The 16,332-nt window shown below is 45.5% G+C and overlaps 1 protein-coding gene across 3 annotated transcripts in view; it reads left to right on the plus strand.

Moving 5' to 3' along the window:
* The window catches only part of FRMD4B (FERM domain containing 4B), a 304,300-nt gene that overhangs the window by 188,530 nt on the left and 99,438 nt on the right, over positions 1 to 16,332 (plus strand). For all 3 annotated transcript variants that reach the window (XM_081160523.1, XM_081160521.1, XM_081160522.1), the window contains 3 exons: positions 613 to 678; positions 2,541 to 2,635; positions 9,006 to 9,098. In XM_081160523.1, coding sequence (XP_081016649.1) covers positions 613 to 678; positions 2,541 to 2,635; positions 9,006 to 9,098 — 254 coding nt within the window. The remainder of the gene's footprint in view (positions 1 to 612; positions 679 to 2,540; positions 2,636 to 9,005; positions 9,099 to 16,332) is intronic.

Below are 16,332 nucleotides of genomic sequence, written 5' to 3' on the forward strand. Positions count from 1 at the left end.
AAGGGGAATCCGCATTCTGTGCATTGGTCAAATATGTTACAAAGAACATTCCAGTAAAGTTACAAGTGATAAAAATTAAGTATAATTGGAAATTTATACATCAAACAGTTCTTAACTGTGTATCTTAACTGTTCTTTATTATAGTGGTGATACACTGCTAAAGGGGGCAGAAGTTTCAAAAATGGGAGCTTTCAATTTAACTTTAGAATCATATGTTTTTCTTCTTATAATCATGAATGTATTGTATGTATTAAAACACAGCAATGAATAAAGCCATTTCATTTGAAAAATAAAATATTGATTTAAATATTTTAAATATTTAGTAGTATCCTCTGGGAAGGAAACCTGCTTTTCATAATAAAATCTTGCGTACATGTATAGGTATTGTTTTTTCAATGTATTGAGTCATCTCTGCTTTTCATTCTTGTCGTCTTTAAAAATCCAAGAGCTAATGCCATGTAATAAATCTGCTTATGACCAAGCCTGGTGATTAACCAGAGTGAAGCCATTCTTAGGCTGAGCACCTCACATGTGAAATAAATGATAAATTGAGCTCAAGGGTTTTCCTGCCAGCCCGACCCTGACACCGCTCTTGCTGTCTTGTCCCCACAGATGACAGAAGGCAGGCACTGCCAGGTGCACCTCCTGGATGACAGGCGGCTGGAGCTGCTGGTTCAGGTAGGTGTCGTCCACGCAGGGATAGCACATCCTGGGGCCTCTGTGACTTCATGGCCTGCATTCAGGCTGATGGATTGTCTGTGCCTCAAAGCCTGTGACTCAGGACTGATGGAGGAGGAAAGGGGGCTTTGAAGTCAAAACACCTGGTCTGTGTGTCACTAGAGCTTGGTGACATTCAGAGATACTGGGGTCCCAATCGTAGCTTTGACACTCAGTAGCTGTAGACCCCAGGCAAGTGACTTGACTTCTTTGAATCTCTTGCTGGTAAATTGGGGAACATAATGCTCCCTGAAAGGGTTATTCTGAGCTGAAAATCTGCATTCTGCCACATTCCTGCCACATGACACTGTCCAAGTTAAATACCCAGTTTCATAAACTGTGAACTGTGATTACATTGCCTCCCTCGTCTTCTCACAGAATTACGGTTAAAATCAAGCTAAATTCTATACAGGAATGAAATCTCTCTGTAAAATATGTGGGACTACATGAGTGATGATACGTTCATTGCTGGTGCCTCTCTCTTTACCCAACACTTTGCACCAAGGGTCTTAAAAATCATGGGCGTCCCTGCTGACAGCCCCACCTGCAGCTGGGGCTGGAATTCGTTCCTTTGACCAAACCTAAACTTTTCCCCCTTCTGCGGCTTGTCCCTCCCCACTACGCACAGGCTTCAGTTAGAATGAAAATAGCACAGCCAACAATAGTTTCACCACAGTAGACATTTTAATCTAGATTTCTGCCTGTTTTTCTCTTCTTTTTTTCTTTCTTTTTCTTTCTTTCCTCTCTAATCATGACTGTTCTTTCCTCCCCAACTGCACACATTCAACCCTCCAGCCATCATAATGAACCCTAAACTGTTTGGCTCAAAATTCAGACAGAATCCACCTCGAACACCCTCCTGCAAACCCCTGTTCTTCCCACCCCTCCTAGTGCAGCACCCACAGCCACTCAGACAGGCTGGCGTCTTCCCTCAAGCCCAGTGCTGCCTGAAAGCTCACAGGGTAGACCCTTCCTCTAACCGGTGCTCAGTAAGTACTAGTGATGACCGTCTATACAGGGGGGACAGTGGCTCCCTACAGAGAAATGAACGCTTAGGCTCTGTAAGCAGACAGGGCTGGGTTCAAACCCCGGCGCTTCCTACAAGCTGCTTAACTCCTCTTGGCCTTGGCTGGCTCATCCATAAAATGGAAAATAAGAACCCATTCCTCAAAGGCCCATCGGGAGGAAGGAGCGAGGTAATGGGTATGGGGTTGGCCCGGGGAATCGCTGCTGCCGTTAGTTCTGTCGGTGACGCCCCGCAGCTGGGTCTCGACGTTTTCAGCGGGTCCACCAAGCAGAGTTAGTCCACCAGTCCAACAGCGAGGTGTGTAATCGTCCTTGTCTTGGTCACTAGCACCATACTACTTATAAAGGAGGGGTTTTCCAAGTATCGAAGCATTAGCAAGCACAGTGTTACCTTAGAGGAAAGAAGTGAGGTACCGGGCTGAATGGCAGATACATGAAAAGGCCGGTCGCATTGCTGTGCCCTTCCCACTTCCTCTCCCTCCCAGTCTCAGGGAATGCTCTGTCGCCCACTGACCTGGGCCCGGGGGTGGGCGGTCAGGGCACATGCCCGGTTTGGGGCTCCATCCCCAGCAGCGGGCGTGCAGGAGGCAGCCGATCCATGCCTCTCATCCACGTTTCTATCTCCCTCTCCCTCTCCCTTCCTCTCACTCGCTGAAAATACCAATTTAAAAGAAGCATATTTTAAAAAAGGTATTTAAAGACAAAAGCTGTTTTAAATGATTCTGGGCAGAGGAAGGTGGTAACAATGAGAGAGAGAGACAACCGGTTTGTTTCTAATCAGATTTTTATACTTCCAGCCCAAGCTGTTGTCAAGAGAGTTGCTGGACCTCGTGGCCTCACATTTCAACCTGAAGGAAAAGGAGTACTTTGGAATCACGTTTACAGATGAAATGTAAGTGTTTCTCCATCCGGTCGTTTTCATGTCTTTACCTTTTGTCCAGACCACCTACTCACTGCCATTCGCAATTAGCAAGAAAAGGGGGAAATGCTCCAATACTTAGAATATGTCTTGCTTAGTGAAAGGTTTTTTAATGCAAGATTCTTCTCCTAAGACTATTGCAAAAAGATAAGAAAAGGAATGTGGACCATTTTAAGAACTCAAAATATTGTCCTGTTTTAGAAATTTATAATGAGTTTGCTACTATTGTTTGAATGCACTGTGCTTGCTCACTGGCCTCGGGTATCAGCGAGAGAGATACTAGATGGTCGTTCATTCACATCTTGAAACTGAATAACGATTTGGTGTTGATGGCAAGAAAGTTTGAAGGCAATTTATGGCTCACCCATAAAATATGTATATGGTTTTTAGCTTCCACCAAGGTCCATTTTATGTTACGTCCTTACTATCTTTTTTTTTTTACTTCCATTTTTTATGCTAACTTGAATGTTGTATATATTTGTCAACAATTTGAATCTTCTCTAAAATGAGGCAGGTATATAACAATAAATTTGTGATAATTTAAAACTCCATGTAAGCAAATGTGTTTGGACTTATCAGCGTGTGTGTGTGTGTGTGTCTGTCTGTCTGTCTTTGTCTGTCTGCTTTGTGGCAGCCCAATTCACCTATATTCCAATTCACCTGTTACATGTACCCTGATACATTATCAGAGAAATTCTCCCTCTTTCTGAGGATAATTCCCAAAGATCTCTTCAAGTATTAAAATTCAAGAAAATGTGTTCCAGACAAACTGTGCTGTCCAACCACCCAGCATTCTGCCCGTAGATCTCCCAGGTTCGTGCTCTTTCAGTTCCTAGGCTCAACCAGGCATCGGGTAATCTCCAAAGGGGTTCATCTTTTTTTCACATCTGTGACTTCTGACTCTTTCCAGCCTGAGGGTTACAAGCCTAGGACCTCCTAGAAATGCCTCTGGGTAGCTGAGTTGTCAGGAGCCATGGAAACACCTGAAAACCTTGGTTCTGGACTCAGGATATTTTCTGAGTAGGGTTTAACAAAGCAGAAAAAAGTGCACTCAGCACCACCTACCTCACTCTGAATCACAAAATTCTCTGCCATGAAGGAGGAAATGCAAACGTCCATTGACCACGTGCTCCAGCTGGAAGCCCAGGACTAGTTCCTGCGTGTCAGTGGTTGACCACACACACACACACGTGGAATCTGCATGTGAATGAAATGGTAGCTAACAGTGTAAGACATAAAACCATACTTAATGGCTAAGTTATAGGGTGCGATCTGTACATGCCATAAACACTGTAATTTAAAGAGGTCACCTAAAGTAGAAGCTAAAAGCTTGATAAATATTGGAGTAATTTGTTCATTTAAAAACTATTTCTTGAGTGCCCACTAAATGCCAGGCATCGTTCTAAGCCCTGAGAAGTCAGCTGTGAACAACACAGACAGGCCCTTGCTTTCATGGAGCTTCTGTTGCAATGGGATCATCTAGCAAAACAAATAAACAACAGATAAATGGGGAAATACCAGAAATGACAGTGCTTCAAAGAACATAAAATAAGAGGCCAGGATCCAGAAAAGCTGGGTGCAGTTTTAGGCGGGGTGAGCCAGGGCGGTTTCTGGGAGGAGAAAAACAATGAGAAGCGGGACCCGTCCTGTGGATTCTAGGAGGAATTCTGACCAAACCAGTGCAAAGGGTGGGGCTCAGCTTGACTTTAATTTTTTTTTTTTTTAAGAAAGAAATATAAAAGGCAGTGTGGCTAGAACATACAGAGTAAGAGGCAAAGTGGGACAAGATATTATGTTGGGAGGGAGGCAAGGGATGGACACCATAGAATCTTGGTAGCTGTGTGATCTTGGACCAGTTACTTAACATCTTTGACACTCAGGTTTTCTCATCTGGACAATGGACATAATAACAGTGCGCACACGGTAGGGCACATATAATAGGGCACTGGGATTATGTACATTACATCAGGTAAACATGCAAAGCCCAGGCACAGGCACACGAAAGGGAGCTTCGTGGCAATAGCTAAGTGTTCAGAAGGCGGCTGGGGGAGGGCCGGGTGGGACTCACACAGCAGGATAACTAAAATTAGAGCTGGCAGGGCAGGTGGCCTTTAGACGGGACAGGAGATGACATTCCAGGGAAGAGTGGTTCTGTGGGCAGTGCATGGACATGGTAATGAACTTGGTACATTTTCCCGGGGTGAGGAGCCTGACCGGGCTGTGCAGTAAGATGTGAGAGAGACAAGATCATAGGTGAGCCTGATGATCGTGCGTCACGGAGGTGGGAGAGATACCCCTCGGCCACGGGAGGGTGTCAGATAGCGGAGTGACATGATTTGGGACTGTGGGGTCACAAGGTCCCCAGGCCACAGGGTTCATGGTGTGCTGGAAAAGCGGGTACTGGCCACATGGAAACTTCTGGGAAAGCTCTAAGCTCAGGTGAGCATAAGCAGACGGTGCATAAATCAGGTGTTCAGGCTGCAAGACCTTTTCCTTGGAAAGAAAAGGGATACCATGGGCGACTCCTTTAATGACTCGGCCTCTTCCCCTCTCCTGCCCTGGGATTTCTTTCTAACCCTCTCCTGGGAGAAGGCTGTCTCGCTCAGCGTCTCCTCCATGGTCACCTTTGGTGGCAGTGGCCAGTGTTAGTTTTTCCAAGAAGACTGGCTCTGAAACGTCCTCATGCCCCTCCCTGCAAGTGGCAGCAATGTCTGTTTTTGAGTTATGACCAGTTTGGAGGTGTCTTCTGGCTCCAGCTGTGTTTATTTTCAGAAGACGTATGAGCTGGGCTTTTTGTTGGGGGTGAGTGGGAATGGGCCGTTTCCACCTTTCTGGGGAACTGGTCTGGAAACTGCTTCTGTCTAAAAGTGTCTCCTTGGAATGTCTTGGTCACAAGCCTAGTTCTTTTTGTCTGGTAAATATTTTTAGAAAGTATTTTCTTTCAACACTCCCCTTTCCCCGCCCCCACCACAAAACCACTGAGTCGGATCCCTCCCAGGGTGCTGCCTGAGCCGCATTTTCCAGCCTAGATGCCACATCAGCTGTTTGCCTTTGGTGATCTTCTCTAAACAGAGGATGGCAGAGCAGAGGTGGACATTTGTCCCTAACACTAGCTAATGTCTGTACCCTAAGCCACAGGCCAAGAAGGAAAGTGGAAAAGTAGAATTGCGCAGTTCCATAATAAACGCAGTGGTAGTGACCCACAAAAACGGTCATGGTCCTATTAGGGGAGGTCGGTGGAGCCCCTGAAATTTACCGTGTTCTGTGTGCAGGGCGAGCCTGTTACCCCTAGAGGGCAGTCACGGCCCTCCTCACTCAGTGGGTTCTGATTTCCTTCAACCGGGTTCCTGTTTTTTCTTCCCTCGTTTGAAAGGGTTTTGGGAATAAGCTTTGTTTATGAAGACATAACGTATAGGTCTTACAACGCAGTTATGACTCTCGATCAGCGTCCCATCCGACGGGCCTTTAACTGACTCAGTTCTAGCCCAGAAGGAAGCTGCCTCCCAGGCTGCCCTGCACAGCTTGGTAGAAGTGAATGTGGGGATTCAAAGGTCTTTTTGAGGCAGTGATCAAGCCTGTTGTATTTGTTGATAGAAGAACTTGAGAAAAGCAGGTTGTAAGCTGCCTGAGCTCATGATGGCCTCGGAGACTATGAAATCGCCTGGTAACTTTGATTACGTCTCAGCAACAGACTGAGGCGCAGTGTCCACTCTTGTTCCACTTTATCCTGTTGGTGAGATTATGGATGGAGTTTTAAAATCTAATTTCTAATTTATCCCTCACAAAATTATCTTATATTACATTTATATGCATATTTTCTTATAAAAATATTTAGTATCATAGTTGAAGCCAGTCCCTTTTGATTGTAGCAATTTGTTTTCATATCTTTCCAGAACTATATCCAAGAAGTTTCATCCATATGTAATAGTGCTTTGAGTGTGCTTCTGAGGCTAATATAATTGAATTATCCATTCTTGGCCATCATTCCATGCAAGTTCATATAAATGTACATTATGGTTTTTTTAAATATATTGGTTTATAAATATATTGATTTTTTAAAATATTATTGATTTCAGAGAGGAAAGGAGAGGGAGAGAGAGACAGACAGAAACATCAATGATGAGAGATCCATTGGGGATCGAGCCCGCAACCCAGGCATGTGCCCTGACCCAGAACTGAACCTCGATCTCCTGGGTCCTAGGTCGATGCTCAACCACTGAGCCACGCCTGGCTGGGCACATTATGCTTTGTTAATGATGCCACATCTTTCCCATGTAAAAGCAAAAAGCAAAAAAAAAAAAAATTCAGAGTGAGTCTCATTTTCTACAAGAAAACTTCTGAGCTCTGGTAGTATACAATATTTTATGTGTTTTAAGACACACATTTGAACACCTCTGAAATTGGGATATGCTTTTAACTTAGTGCCATCCTAACCTAGATAAAATGCAGTGTAAGAAACCCTTAACTTCCAGTCCTCTATCTTTATGTCACTTTTACACACAACGCCAATACTTCTAAGAAACCCCATTATGTCACTCATATCTTATTTATTTTCATAATATTCCTCCAAGGAAAGCTAACAACAGTTATCAGAAGCCTCCGTTTATAATTACAGATACAAAAATATTTTTTCCAGTGTTAAAACTAGTAAGTCACAGAGATCAAGCCAAAAGTTATTACAAAAGCTGATTCCAACCTCTAATCTCATTTTCTTCTGTATTAAAAGTCCTGGGTTCAAATCCTAGCTCTGCCACTTTCCTTACAGAGTTGCTGTTAGATAGAGCATTCGTACATGAAAATCCAGCGTATTTGGCAAGAGCAGTTGCTCAGTAAAGAGTAGCTCTTATTATTAATAAATATTAGTATTAACATTATTTATGTCCACTTTCCCTCTCTATTTATAATGAATACAGCTTAGAGTTTTCTGATTTTTAAAAAATTATTTACTCAAAGACCAAAATAGTTTGGAAAATGTCTCCTGGCCCATTATAGATTTTGTTATCATTTGACACCCATCACTATCAGCATGTTCTTGAGTTTTCTGTAAGCAAGCAAAGTGGAGTCTGTGCCCTCTGGGAATTTACCATCCAAAACGGACCAACTAGTTAAACAACCTTGAAAAAGTCTCGTAAGCAATCCTGAGCTGCAGTGTCAGCAGTCCCTTCCATTTCTTGGAGGTCAAAAGTCGGGAAGAACTGTTTATACCCAAAAACTTGGTGAGGCCCTTGAGTAAATACACAAATATCCAGGGTGAGGGGAAAGTGGGTTTACCGCTGTGGGTATGCAAAACATAGTTTGTTCTTGTATTACTACTTAATTATTTTATTATTTTCCATATGAACAACTGTAAACCTCCTTTTGCCCACCCCGTATGTGCTTAAATATTAGAAAGTTCATTTTATATGTAGATACAGAAGCAGCTCCCAGAAAATAGTCAACCCTGTATTTTTAGAAAGCTATAGTAGCCCTGGCCGGTGTGGCTCAGTTGGTTCAATTCCTCATCGGGCCACATGTCCGGGTTGTAGGCTCAGTCCCCGGTTGGAGCATGTGCAGGAGGGAGCCGCTCAATGTTTCTCTCTCACATTGATGTTTCTCTCGCTCTCCCTTCCTCTCTCTCTAAAAATCAATAAAAAAGTTTTTTAAAGAAAGAAAAGAAATAGTATTGTTATCTCTCTGTCTGATTTCATTAAATGACTGAAAGTTTTCCCCTCATGGCTATCTAAAATATTTCAGGTTTTATACTTAAGAATTTAAAGATTAATATACCTAATGTCACCTGGTTTTTGAACTCCAAGGCAACCAGTGTTATTTCTTGTTTGTCCTCTGAGAGAGGTTTTAGATATTTATTTATATATACATGCACACTTATGTGCATATCTGTTTTTTAATTGTAGAAGTGCTGAGATACTGTGCTCACTCTTACACATCTTGCCTTTTCACTTAACAGTGTATCTTGGATAGTGTTCACGTAAGTTTGTAAAGATAGTATCAATCTTCTGCATGGCTGCATTGTATTTTATTGCTCAGGTTAAACTGATCTTTTAAAACAATATCCCATTAAGACATTTCGGTTGTTTAGAGCTTTTCCCCGTTACAAACTAGGCTACAGGGAGCGGCTTCACGTGCAGCCTCAGGCGCGCGTTTACCTGGACAAACCCCGGGTGGAAATTCTGCTTGTGAGGCAGGTGCTTCCTACTCTTGGTGGAAATCGCTAACGTGTCCTCAGTACCAGTTAACAGGCTGAACACCTGCCATCCCCGCTGCACGGCTTGGCCGGCACCGTGCGTGACTGAGCCTTCCTCTGAGCTTCTGTTCAACCCTTTTGCTTTGCTTTGCTTCACAGAGGTCAGCAGAACTGGCTGCAGTTAGACCACCGCGTGCTTGACCATGACTTGCCCAAGAAACCAGGCCCAACCATATTGCACTTTGCTGTGAGGTATGTATCCAGACACACCAAGCATCCCCACCTCCCTTCAAGAAAAGAGAAAATTCTGGTGATCAGGAATCCAGAATTAAAAAAGAAGCAACCTATCAAAAGATTATCACGTGAAAGAGATTCTCTGCTTCCTTAGTCTGGGGCCCAAGTTACCACAGATACGTGTAGAACGGTTTTCTTTGAAAATGAAGGGTAGAACCACCTTCCCTTATTACTCCAAGCACCTTGGCTCAGTTTGAAGCTGAAAAACATAAGTAATGTATTTTAATACTAAGCCTGCTTCTGACTCAACATACTTTAGATTTTTTATATTTGAAAGATGGCAAATATTTATTATTACACTTTCTGTATAAGTGTTTTCTAGAGACTGCGGAAATAATTGAATGTATATCATTTCACACCTTTATTTGAAAAGAAGATAAAATGCAAACCACTGTTCCCTGAAGGAACAATCAGTGCAAAAATCTGAATTCTGTTTGCAGGCGGAGGGCAGTGGACAACGCTGAGTCCCTACTGTCCCCGCTCCACGCTCCGCTAGGGCAGGTCACTTCTTCCTGAAATGGATGCATTCACTAAATCAATGACTTCTTAAAACCAGCCCATGATGGAAAGAGCTTTTCATGTTCATTATTCACACTGGCCCCAATGGGGGGGTAGCTCGGTTGGTTAGAGCGTTGTCCCGATACACCAAGGTTGCGGGGTTCACCCCCATCAGGGCACATGCAAGAAGCAACCAATGATTCATGAGTAAGGGGAACAACAAATCCATGTTTCTCTCTCTCTCTCTCCCACTTTAAAAAAACTAATCAATAAAAAAAAATTGTTGCAGTTATCACACTCTAAGATAAGTCAGGTGTTATGAGTAGTAACACCATGTTCTGTACCTAGCTTAAGAAATAAAACTATCAACTTTGCTGAAAGCCGCTCGCCCCACTATCTTGAATTTGATGATAAATTTTGTTTTTCTGGTCTGAAACCAAACATGATGAAATAAGCTAACACAGATTTACCATAAATCTAAATATGTTTTTCATAAATTCATATCAACTGAAAAATGTTCTTTTAGTCTGAGCCTATATTATTTTTTGGATGTTGAAACATGTTTTATTATATGATAGTGGAGGATTCCTTCTTTCCTTTTTGGGATTTTACACTATGATTACCTGCCAAAATTACATTGATTTCCACATTTTTTTCTTCAACTTCAATGTGTCCCATGAAATCCAGGAGTATGGTAATAAGATGCCCCCCCTTTTCTTAAAGTGTGGGTGGTAGTTACCCTTTCTTCAGTAAACAAAGTGTTGGCAACCCCCCACTTGTTTTTTGCTTTCTGCTCTGAAATCTGGGTTAGAATTTCTTTCTTACCACCAGAAATTACATTTTAAACCTCAGGAATAGGTAGCACGGTGGAGATTTGTCCAGGAGAGTAGCTGGTATGGAAAAGTGTGCCGAAATTCTGAAGAAAAACCGAGGATTTTCTTAGGAGTGTGACGGGAGACCTTGTGTCCGTGGAAATGGAGAAAAAGAACAAACATGAGCCAGCAAGCAACAGGGAAAATGAGCATTATAATTAAGCAGGGGCGAGAGAATAAAGAAATTTAATCTTGCATTACGTAGGGAAAATGGCTCAACATATACCAGGTGTTTTACAAAGAATTATGTTATCACTGGAAACATTCAAACTATATGAAAGTACAGAGTGAAAGTAAAAATCACTGTCTGCCAGGTTCCTCCTTTGCCCCTATCCCAACTCCTTCCCCTCCTTAGAGGAAATGAGGGTGCGAAGTTGTTTGGGGGCTTACTTTGTTTTTTACTTGGAGACCTTTCCTTGGGGATATAAAAATCTGCTTTTGAGCCTCTGTAATTGCGCCACCCAGCCTCCACTGCGCTTCTGGGCCGCGGGCGCTGGCCTTGCTCAGCTGCGCTTCTCAGCGCAACCACAGGCTTGGTAACCAGGCGAGGTCTTGTTCTTTGACTGCTAATACCTGGTCTATTTTGGTCTCAAAATACCAGGGGAGGAAGCTGTGTCTTCCTTTCTGCACAGTCATTCCTAAGGCCGCCCTATCTTGGGGGGCAGGGTCCTGAGAGCCGGAGCAGCCTGCTGCTTGTCCCTGAGTTTCAGCACTTAGCTCTATCTCCAGAGTGCCCCAGTCACTGGGCGGGACCTGCCCTTAACTACTTCGTGTCTCACACCCTTATCAAGTTTTAATTATTCACTTAATTCTTCCTCCCAAAAGTATAGTGAGATCATAATAGTCTTTGTTATTATTCCAATTAAGTACTTGTTGCTACTCCAACTTAATTGAAGAAATGATTAAGAAAAAACACACACCAAAGCATTAATAGAACTGCCCTGGTCACTGAATGGAACACAGTTCTTGAAGGTCTTACCAATTCGGTGGCCATGCTCCCAGGGAAGTCACTGCCTTCAGGGGCCTCTGGCCTCCTCTTTGGAGAAAATAGAACTGATGGTGACACATCCCAGGGACACCAGCACCGACCTTCCAGGTTGCCTGTGTTCACTGAACGTTCGTTGAAGGACAGAGCCAACAGCAGTGTTTGATTCTGTTGGGTACTTGGTCACTATAGGAGCCTGTGGAAATGCGAGGCCCTCTTGACAGCCAGGGCATTGCCTCTTCCATCAGCAAGCCCAGCTGCAGGCACTGGGACCTGGTGCCAGCCTTGTTCGCAGGCACAAAGCTATGCCATCGCTGAGTCAGTGATGCTCAGGGAGACGGGAAAGTACCCCAATGCCAACAGTGGAGATAGGTTCAGTAAGTTATGCATGTTCATAGTGAATAGTTGGTCCTGTTAGTAAGAGATTAGATGAAAAAGTACCTTGCATTTCAGGCTTCTCCAAGGCAGGGCGTGTTGGAATCAGCCTGGAAACTTTTCCAAAGACTCGGTCACACCCCTCTCACCCTAAGGTTCCCCACCCACCCCCATTCCTGGCCCAGTGTCCTGCAGATGGTGAACTTGGTCTTGGGCAAGTCCGTTGTGAGAAGAGAGATCAGGAGATACAAAATGATTTTGCGAAGTATTATGCAAACATAATAAAATATCACTTATTTCATTGCGGCATCTATGAAAAAGTAAAATGCCATACAGGTTTGCTTCCAGAAGTTTCCTTTCTATTGAAATGTAGCATTAATCCAGGGCAGGCACTGGGCTAAATATTGTCTCATGGATTCTAAGCTAAACACTGGGGTCCTACAGATTTAGGAGGTAAGACTTTCTCCTGGCTAGTACCCCAGGATGCAGGGAGCGGCTCAGACACGTGCTGCTTCTGCACAGAGGAAAGAGGCATTTAAGGTGAAGGCACTGAGTTCTCCCTTTATTGAACCATTGTCCTTTCTTCAGTTACATCTCCGGGATATGTGTGAAATATGTGCATGACACGCTTGTGGGTACAGGCCCCATACTTTCTGCACTATAATTCATTTACTCAAGTCTCTACTCCATGAGTCCCATCTCCCCCGGGCAGGCCTTATCTGCTGCTGTAAATTATCTTCCCAAACACACGGGCCTCTTTGGTAATGCAGCCCAGATGTGAGTATTTGAAAGGCTTGATAGTAAGTGAGCAGGCATTTAAATCAGAGAGTAGGGAATTGGGTGACCTCATGGGGAAAGCTCCCATTCCCTCCTGGGCGGGCAAGCAGAGGTAGCTCGGGCTGGCACCACCCAGCCACACACGGAGCCAAGACCTGGGCGTCTTTCACCCATCTCCTGAATACCTCTTGCTGTCTTTCCCCCTTTCTGCTCTTTCCTCTCCTCCTCCCCTCTTTCCCTTCTCTTTCCAAGTCACCTTTGCTATGCCCTTGGACTATAAGGAGCCAGCAGAGGTGCCCCAGGCGTTGTCTGTGACCCTCAGGCCTGAGAGGGCACCACGTCAGTGAAAGTTCTAGTAGGAAGTGTCACAGTAGCTGCAAACAGTCTTAGAAGACGGCTGAGAGCGGCCCCCCTTCCCCCTGGTCTGGGACGCTAGGCCTTAGAAAGAGTAACTCAAGGAAGATCAGAACTAAGCCTGTGGATCCCCATTGTTTGGCCTAACTATTTTTAAGAGAGACAAACACATGGAATACAATCCACCAGATAGAGACCCCGGTGAACATGGAAGGGTGGTCCCAGGTCACCCCAGGAAACGGAGCAGACCACAAACAAGGGGTGCGGCATGACCGAGCTCATGGTGCTGGAAAGGAAGTTAAAGATGTCAGCAGTAGTCAGTCTCTGCGTAGGATGATTGTGGGAATGTTTGTCATTTCTTTTTGCTCATCTGTCTGTTTTTTTCCTACAATGAACACATTTTTGAGCAATTTTTTAATGCAAGTGTGAGGAGTGATACGAGGAAGAAAAGTTAAAATGTGACTAGACAGCCATGAGTTACTTTAATGCTATCAAACAGTAGGTCGTCCAGTAAGAAGAGGACAGGAAACATAATCTCTTCGCAAAGGAATGTGACTAAAACCCCAGGGAAATAAGCGATTCCTCCCACTGTGGCTCAGCGGAGGCTGTCTGAGGGTGTGCGGGTCAGCCAGAGCTCTGCTCACCCACCCATCCCACCCGAATGCCGAGGTCCCAGAGCCCGCAATGTGGCTGTCAGCGGCCTTAGCGTCGACCATGACCTCAGTGGCCTAACCCATTCTTGAATGTCCAGCAATTGGCGAGCAGCCCCCATCTTTGAGGATCCAACATTCCCAATTCATGAGAGTTTGAGAAAAACGAAGAATCCTTCCAAGCTTTTCGTGCCCGGTCCTGATTCTGGTTCCCTCCAGGACTGTATTCCCATTGTTCTCCCTGCGCGGGCACCGTCGTGGGAGTCTGCTCAGTCTCCTCTGGCACCTGTCCTCAGGTGACATCAAAAGGGCAGAAGGAAAGAATTAGGATTGAGGGATGAAAAAAGCTGTGAGGCAAAGGTTAAAAGCTCGGCCGTTAGTTCAGGGTTTCTCAGTAGCAGCCCTGTTGACATTTTGGGCCAGATGACTTCGTTGTAGGAGCCACACTGTGCGTGGGATGTTTGCAGCATCCCTGGGCTCCACCCTGAGATGCCAGTAACACCCTCCAAGCCAGGACAATCTGAACTGTCTAAGGTTTCTGCCGAGTGCACCCCACCACTGAGAGACCCCGAGCTTGAGCTTCATTTGTGGGTTCCAGTCCCAGCTCTTCCATTTATCAGCTGTGTGGCCCTCAGCCCCTGTCAGCCTGTTTCCTCACATAAAACAAAGCTGGAGCTGGTAGTGCAGGGGTGTCAGAGGATGTGGGTGTTGGCATGTAAGGTAGACCCTCGATAAACGATAACTATTTTTAGGACATAAATAATAGAGACGGCCTCAACCACATGTTCAGTGGGTGAAACACTGGTAATGTGATCTACGGTGTCTAATATAGAAGTGTTGGGACTGTTGGCTTGGGCTAACCCCCTCGCTTTGCACTGGTGGGAGGGGGACCTCACTGTTTGTCTTCTCCATTCACCAGGCCAGCCCTTCCCGCCCCATCCAGCTTCCTCGCCTTTCCTGCCCTACCCTCCTCCTCCGAGCACATGCCCTCCTCTCCTCTGGGGAAGGGGGCTGGTAGGTTGAAGGCAAGAAGCAAGCCCTTGGATTCACCTGTGACCCTGACACTTCACAGTTGCCCGGGGCAGAAGGCTCCCTCCCCGTTTGGACAGGTCACCGAGAGGCCCTTCCCCTCCTGGGCCTTCAGCCCTTCCCTGGAGAATTCTAGGAGCGCGCTGTGGGGGAGGAGCCGCAGGTTTCCACAGGGCCACGCGAGGGCCGTCTCTGTCCTCCTGGCTGTGCCTGGCGGTGTAGACGGGGAATTTCCTGGCAGGGGACTCGCCAGGACTGTACCCCTCCCGAAGACAAGGGAGCCCACGGGGCTCGCACAAGCAGGGCATCAGAGCCTGGAGGCGTGCGGGGCGCTCCAGTCACACGTCCAGCCTCAGCTGCTCTGAAAGTGCGGCTCTGCCGGGCAGGTCATTACAAGCAGTGAACAGAGATCTCCCTGCTCAGAATGCGGATTAGGATCTGATGGAAATCTATTTACTCAGGGGGCCGCAGGGAGTGACTAAAATTACCCTCAGCCGCTGAATGAAACCTGGATGAGACGTTTTAATTGAGACCTCACTGGATGCCGGTCACAAACTCAGCATTGTTCAGAATGCGAAATAATTGAGGGACTCTTGCCAATTCAGCTCCTGTCTGAGTGTCTCTCAGACAGCAGAGGCCCTGGGACACAGAGCAAACACACTCAGTTGGGAAGAAAAAGTCATGCTGGTCAGAAAAGCTGTCGTGTTGAGCGACTCTCCCATTCTGTGCTATAATACTTCTGTAGCATTTTGCTTCCTTGAAAGAAAGAGCTTGGGAAAGATACCTGGAATTTCCATCCTTGTTTTTACAGTTAAAGTTTTAAGGAAGTTCCCAGCTCGGCCAACGCCTCTGTCACAGTCCCTCGGTAGAGAGATGATGACAGCAAGCACTAATCACCGCCTCGTTGGCTGCTGAGCCACCAGCATCACTGGGTGGGACACATTAAACATCCCTCCTTTGTCTGATGTGTGGAGCAGGTGAGGAAGGTGAGACACTGAGGAGCCAAGCAGCTGGCCCAGGGCCCCAAGACCCATCATAGTTGGAGCTGGGGGTCCAATTAGTATCTTCCCAAATCCATGGCATTGACTTCGACCGTGATGAGTAAATGCCACAAGGTGAAAATACTGGCCACCCCCACATAAGAGACTGCTAACGGACAGCCCATGCCAACCAGTGTCTGCCCTGTGACATGCAGGTGTTGTCATCTGGCTAACACGTCTGCCTCCCCTCCAAGTTGTCCCTGTCATGTGGTTGAGGTGGGATGTTCTGTTATCACTCGTGAGTGATTAGGTGAGCACCTGTCCCATCAAAACGGGAAAAATGTTAATGGAGGAGCTTGAAAAGTAGAGACAAGACTTCCCTAAGCCAATTCTCTTCTCCAGAAATTATATTTGTTACGCTATATGAGATTTGTCTCCAAAACACATTCCTAGTCAAAAAGCCTGGGTTCATTTTGAGGCTTATGGGAAAATTTAGCCATGGGCTCATCTGCACAGAATCTTGGTGAAACTGCTCGCAGCAAGCATGCAGAAAGGAAACAGTATCCTTCTGCCAAAAATGGGCCGAAACAAAAGGCTTTAGTCTATGAGTCTGGGATCGTCCATGTCGCTTGACGAAGGAGCCCTAGGGTTAGTTTTCAGGTTCAGGTGCAT

Source organism: Miniopterus schreibersii, assembly GCF_964146895.1.
Source record: "Miniopterus schreibersii genome assembly, chromosome: 15".
Taxonomy (NCBI): Eukaryota; Metazoa; Chordata; class Mammalia; order Chiroptera; family Miniopteridae; genus Miniopterus; species Miniopterus schreibersii.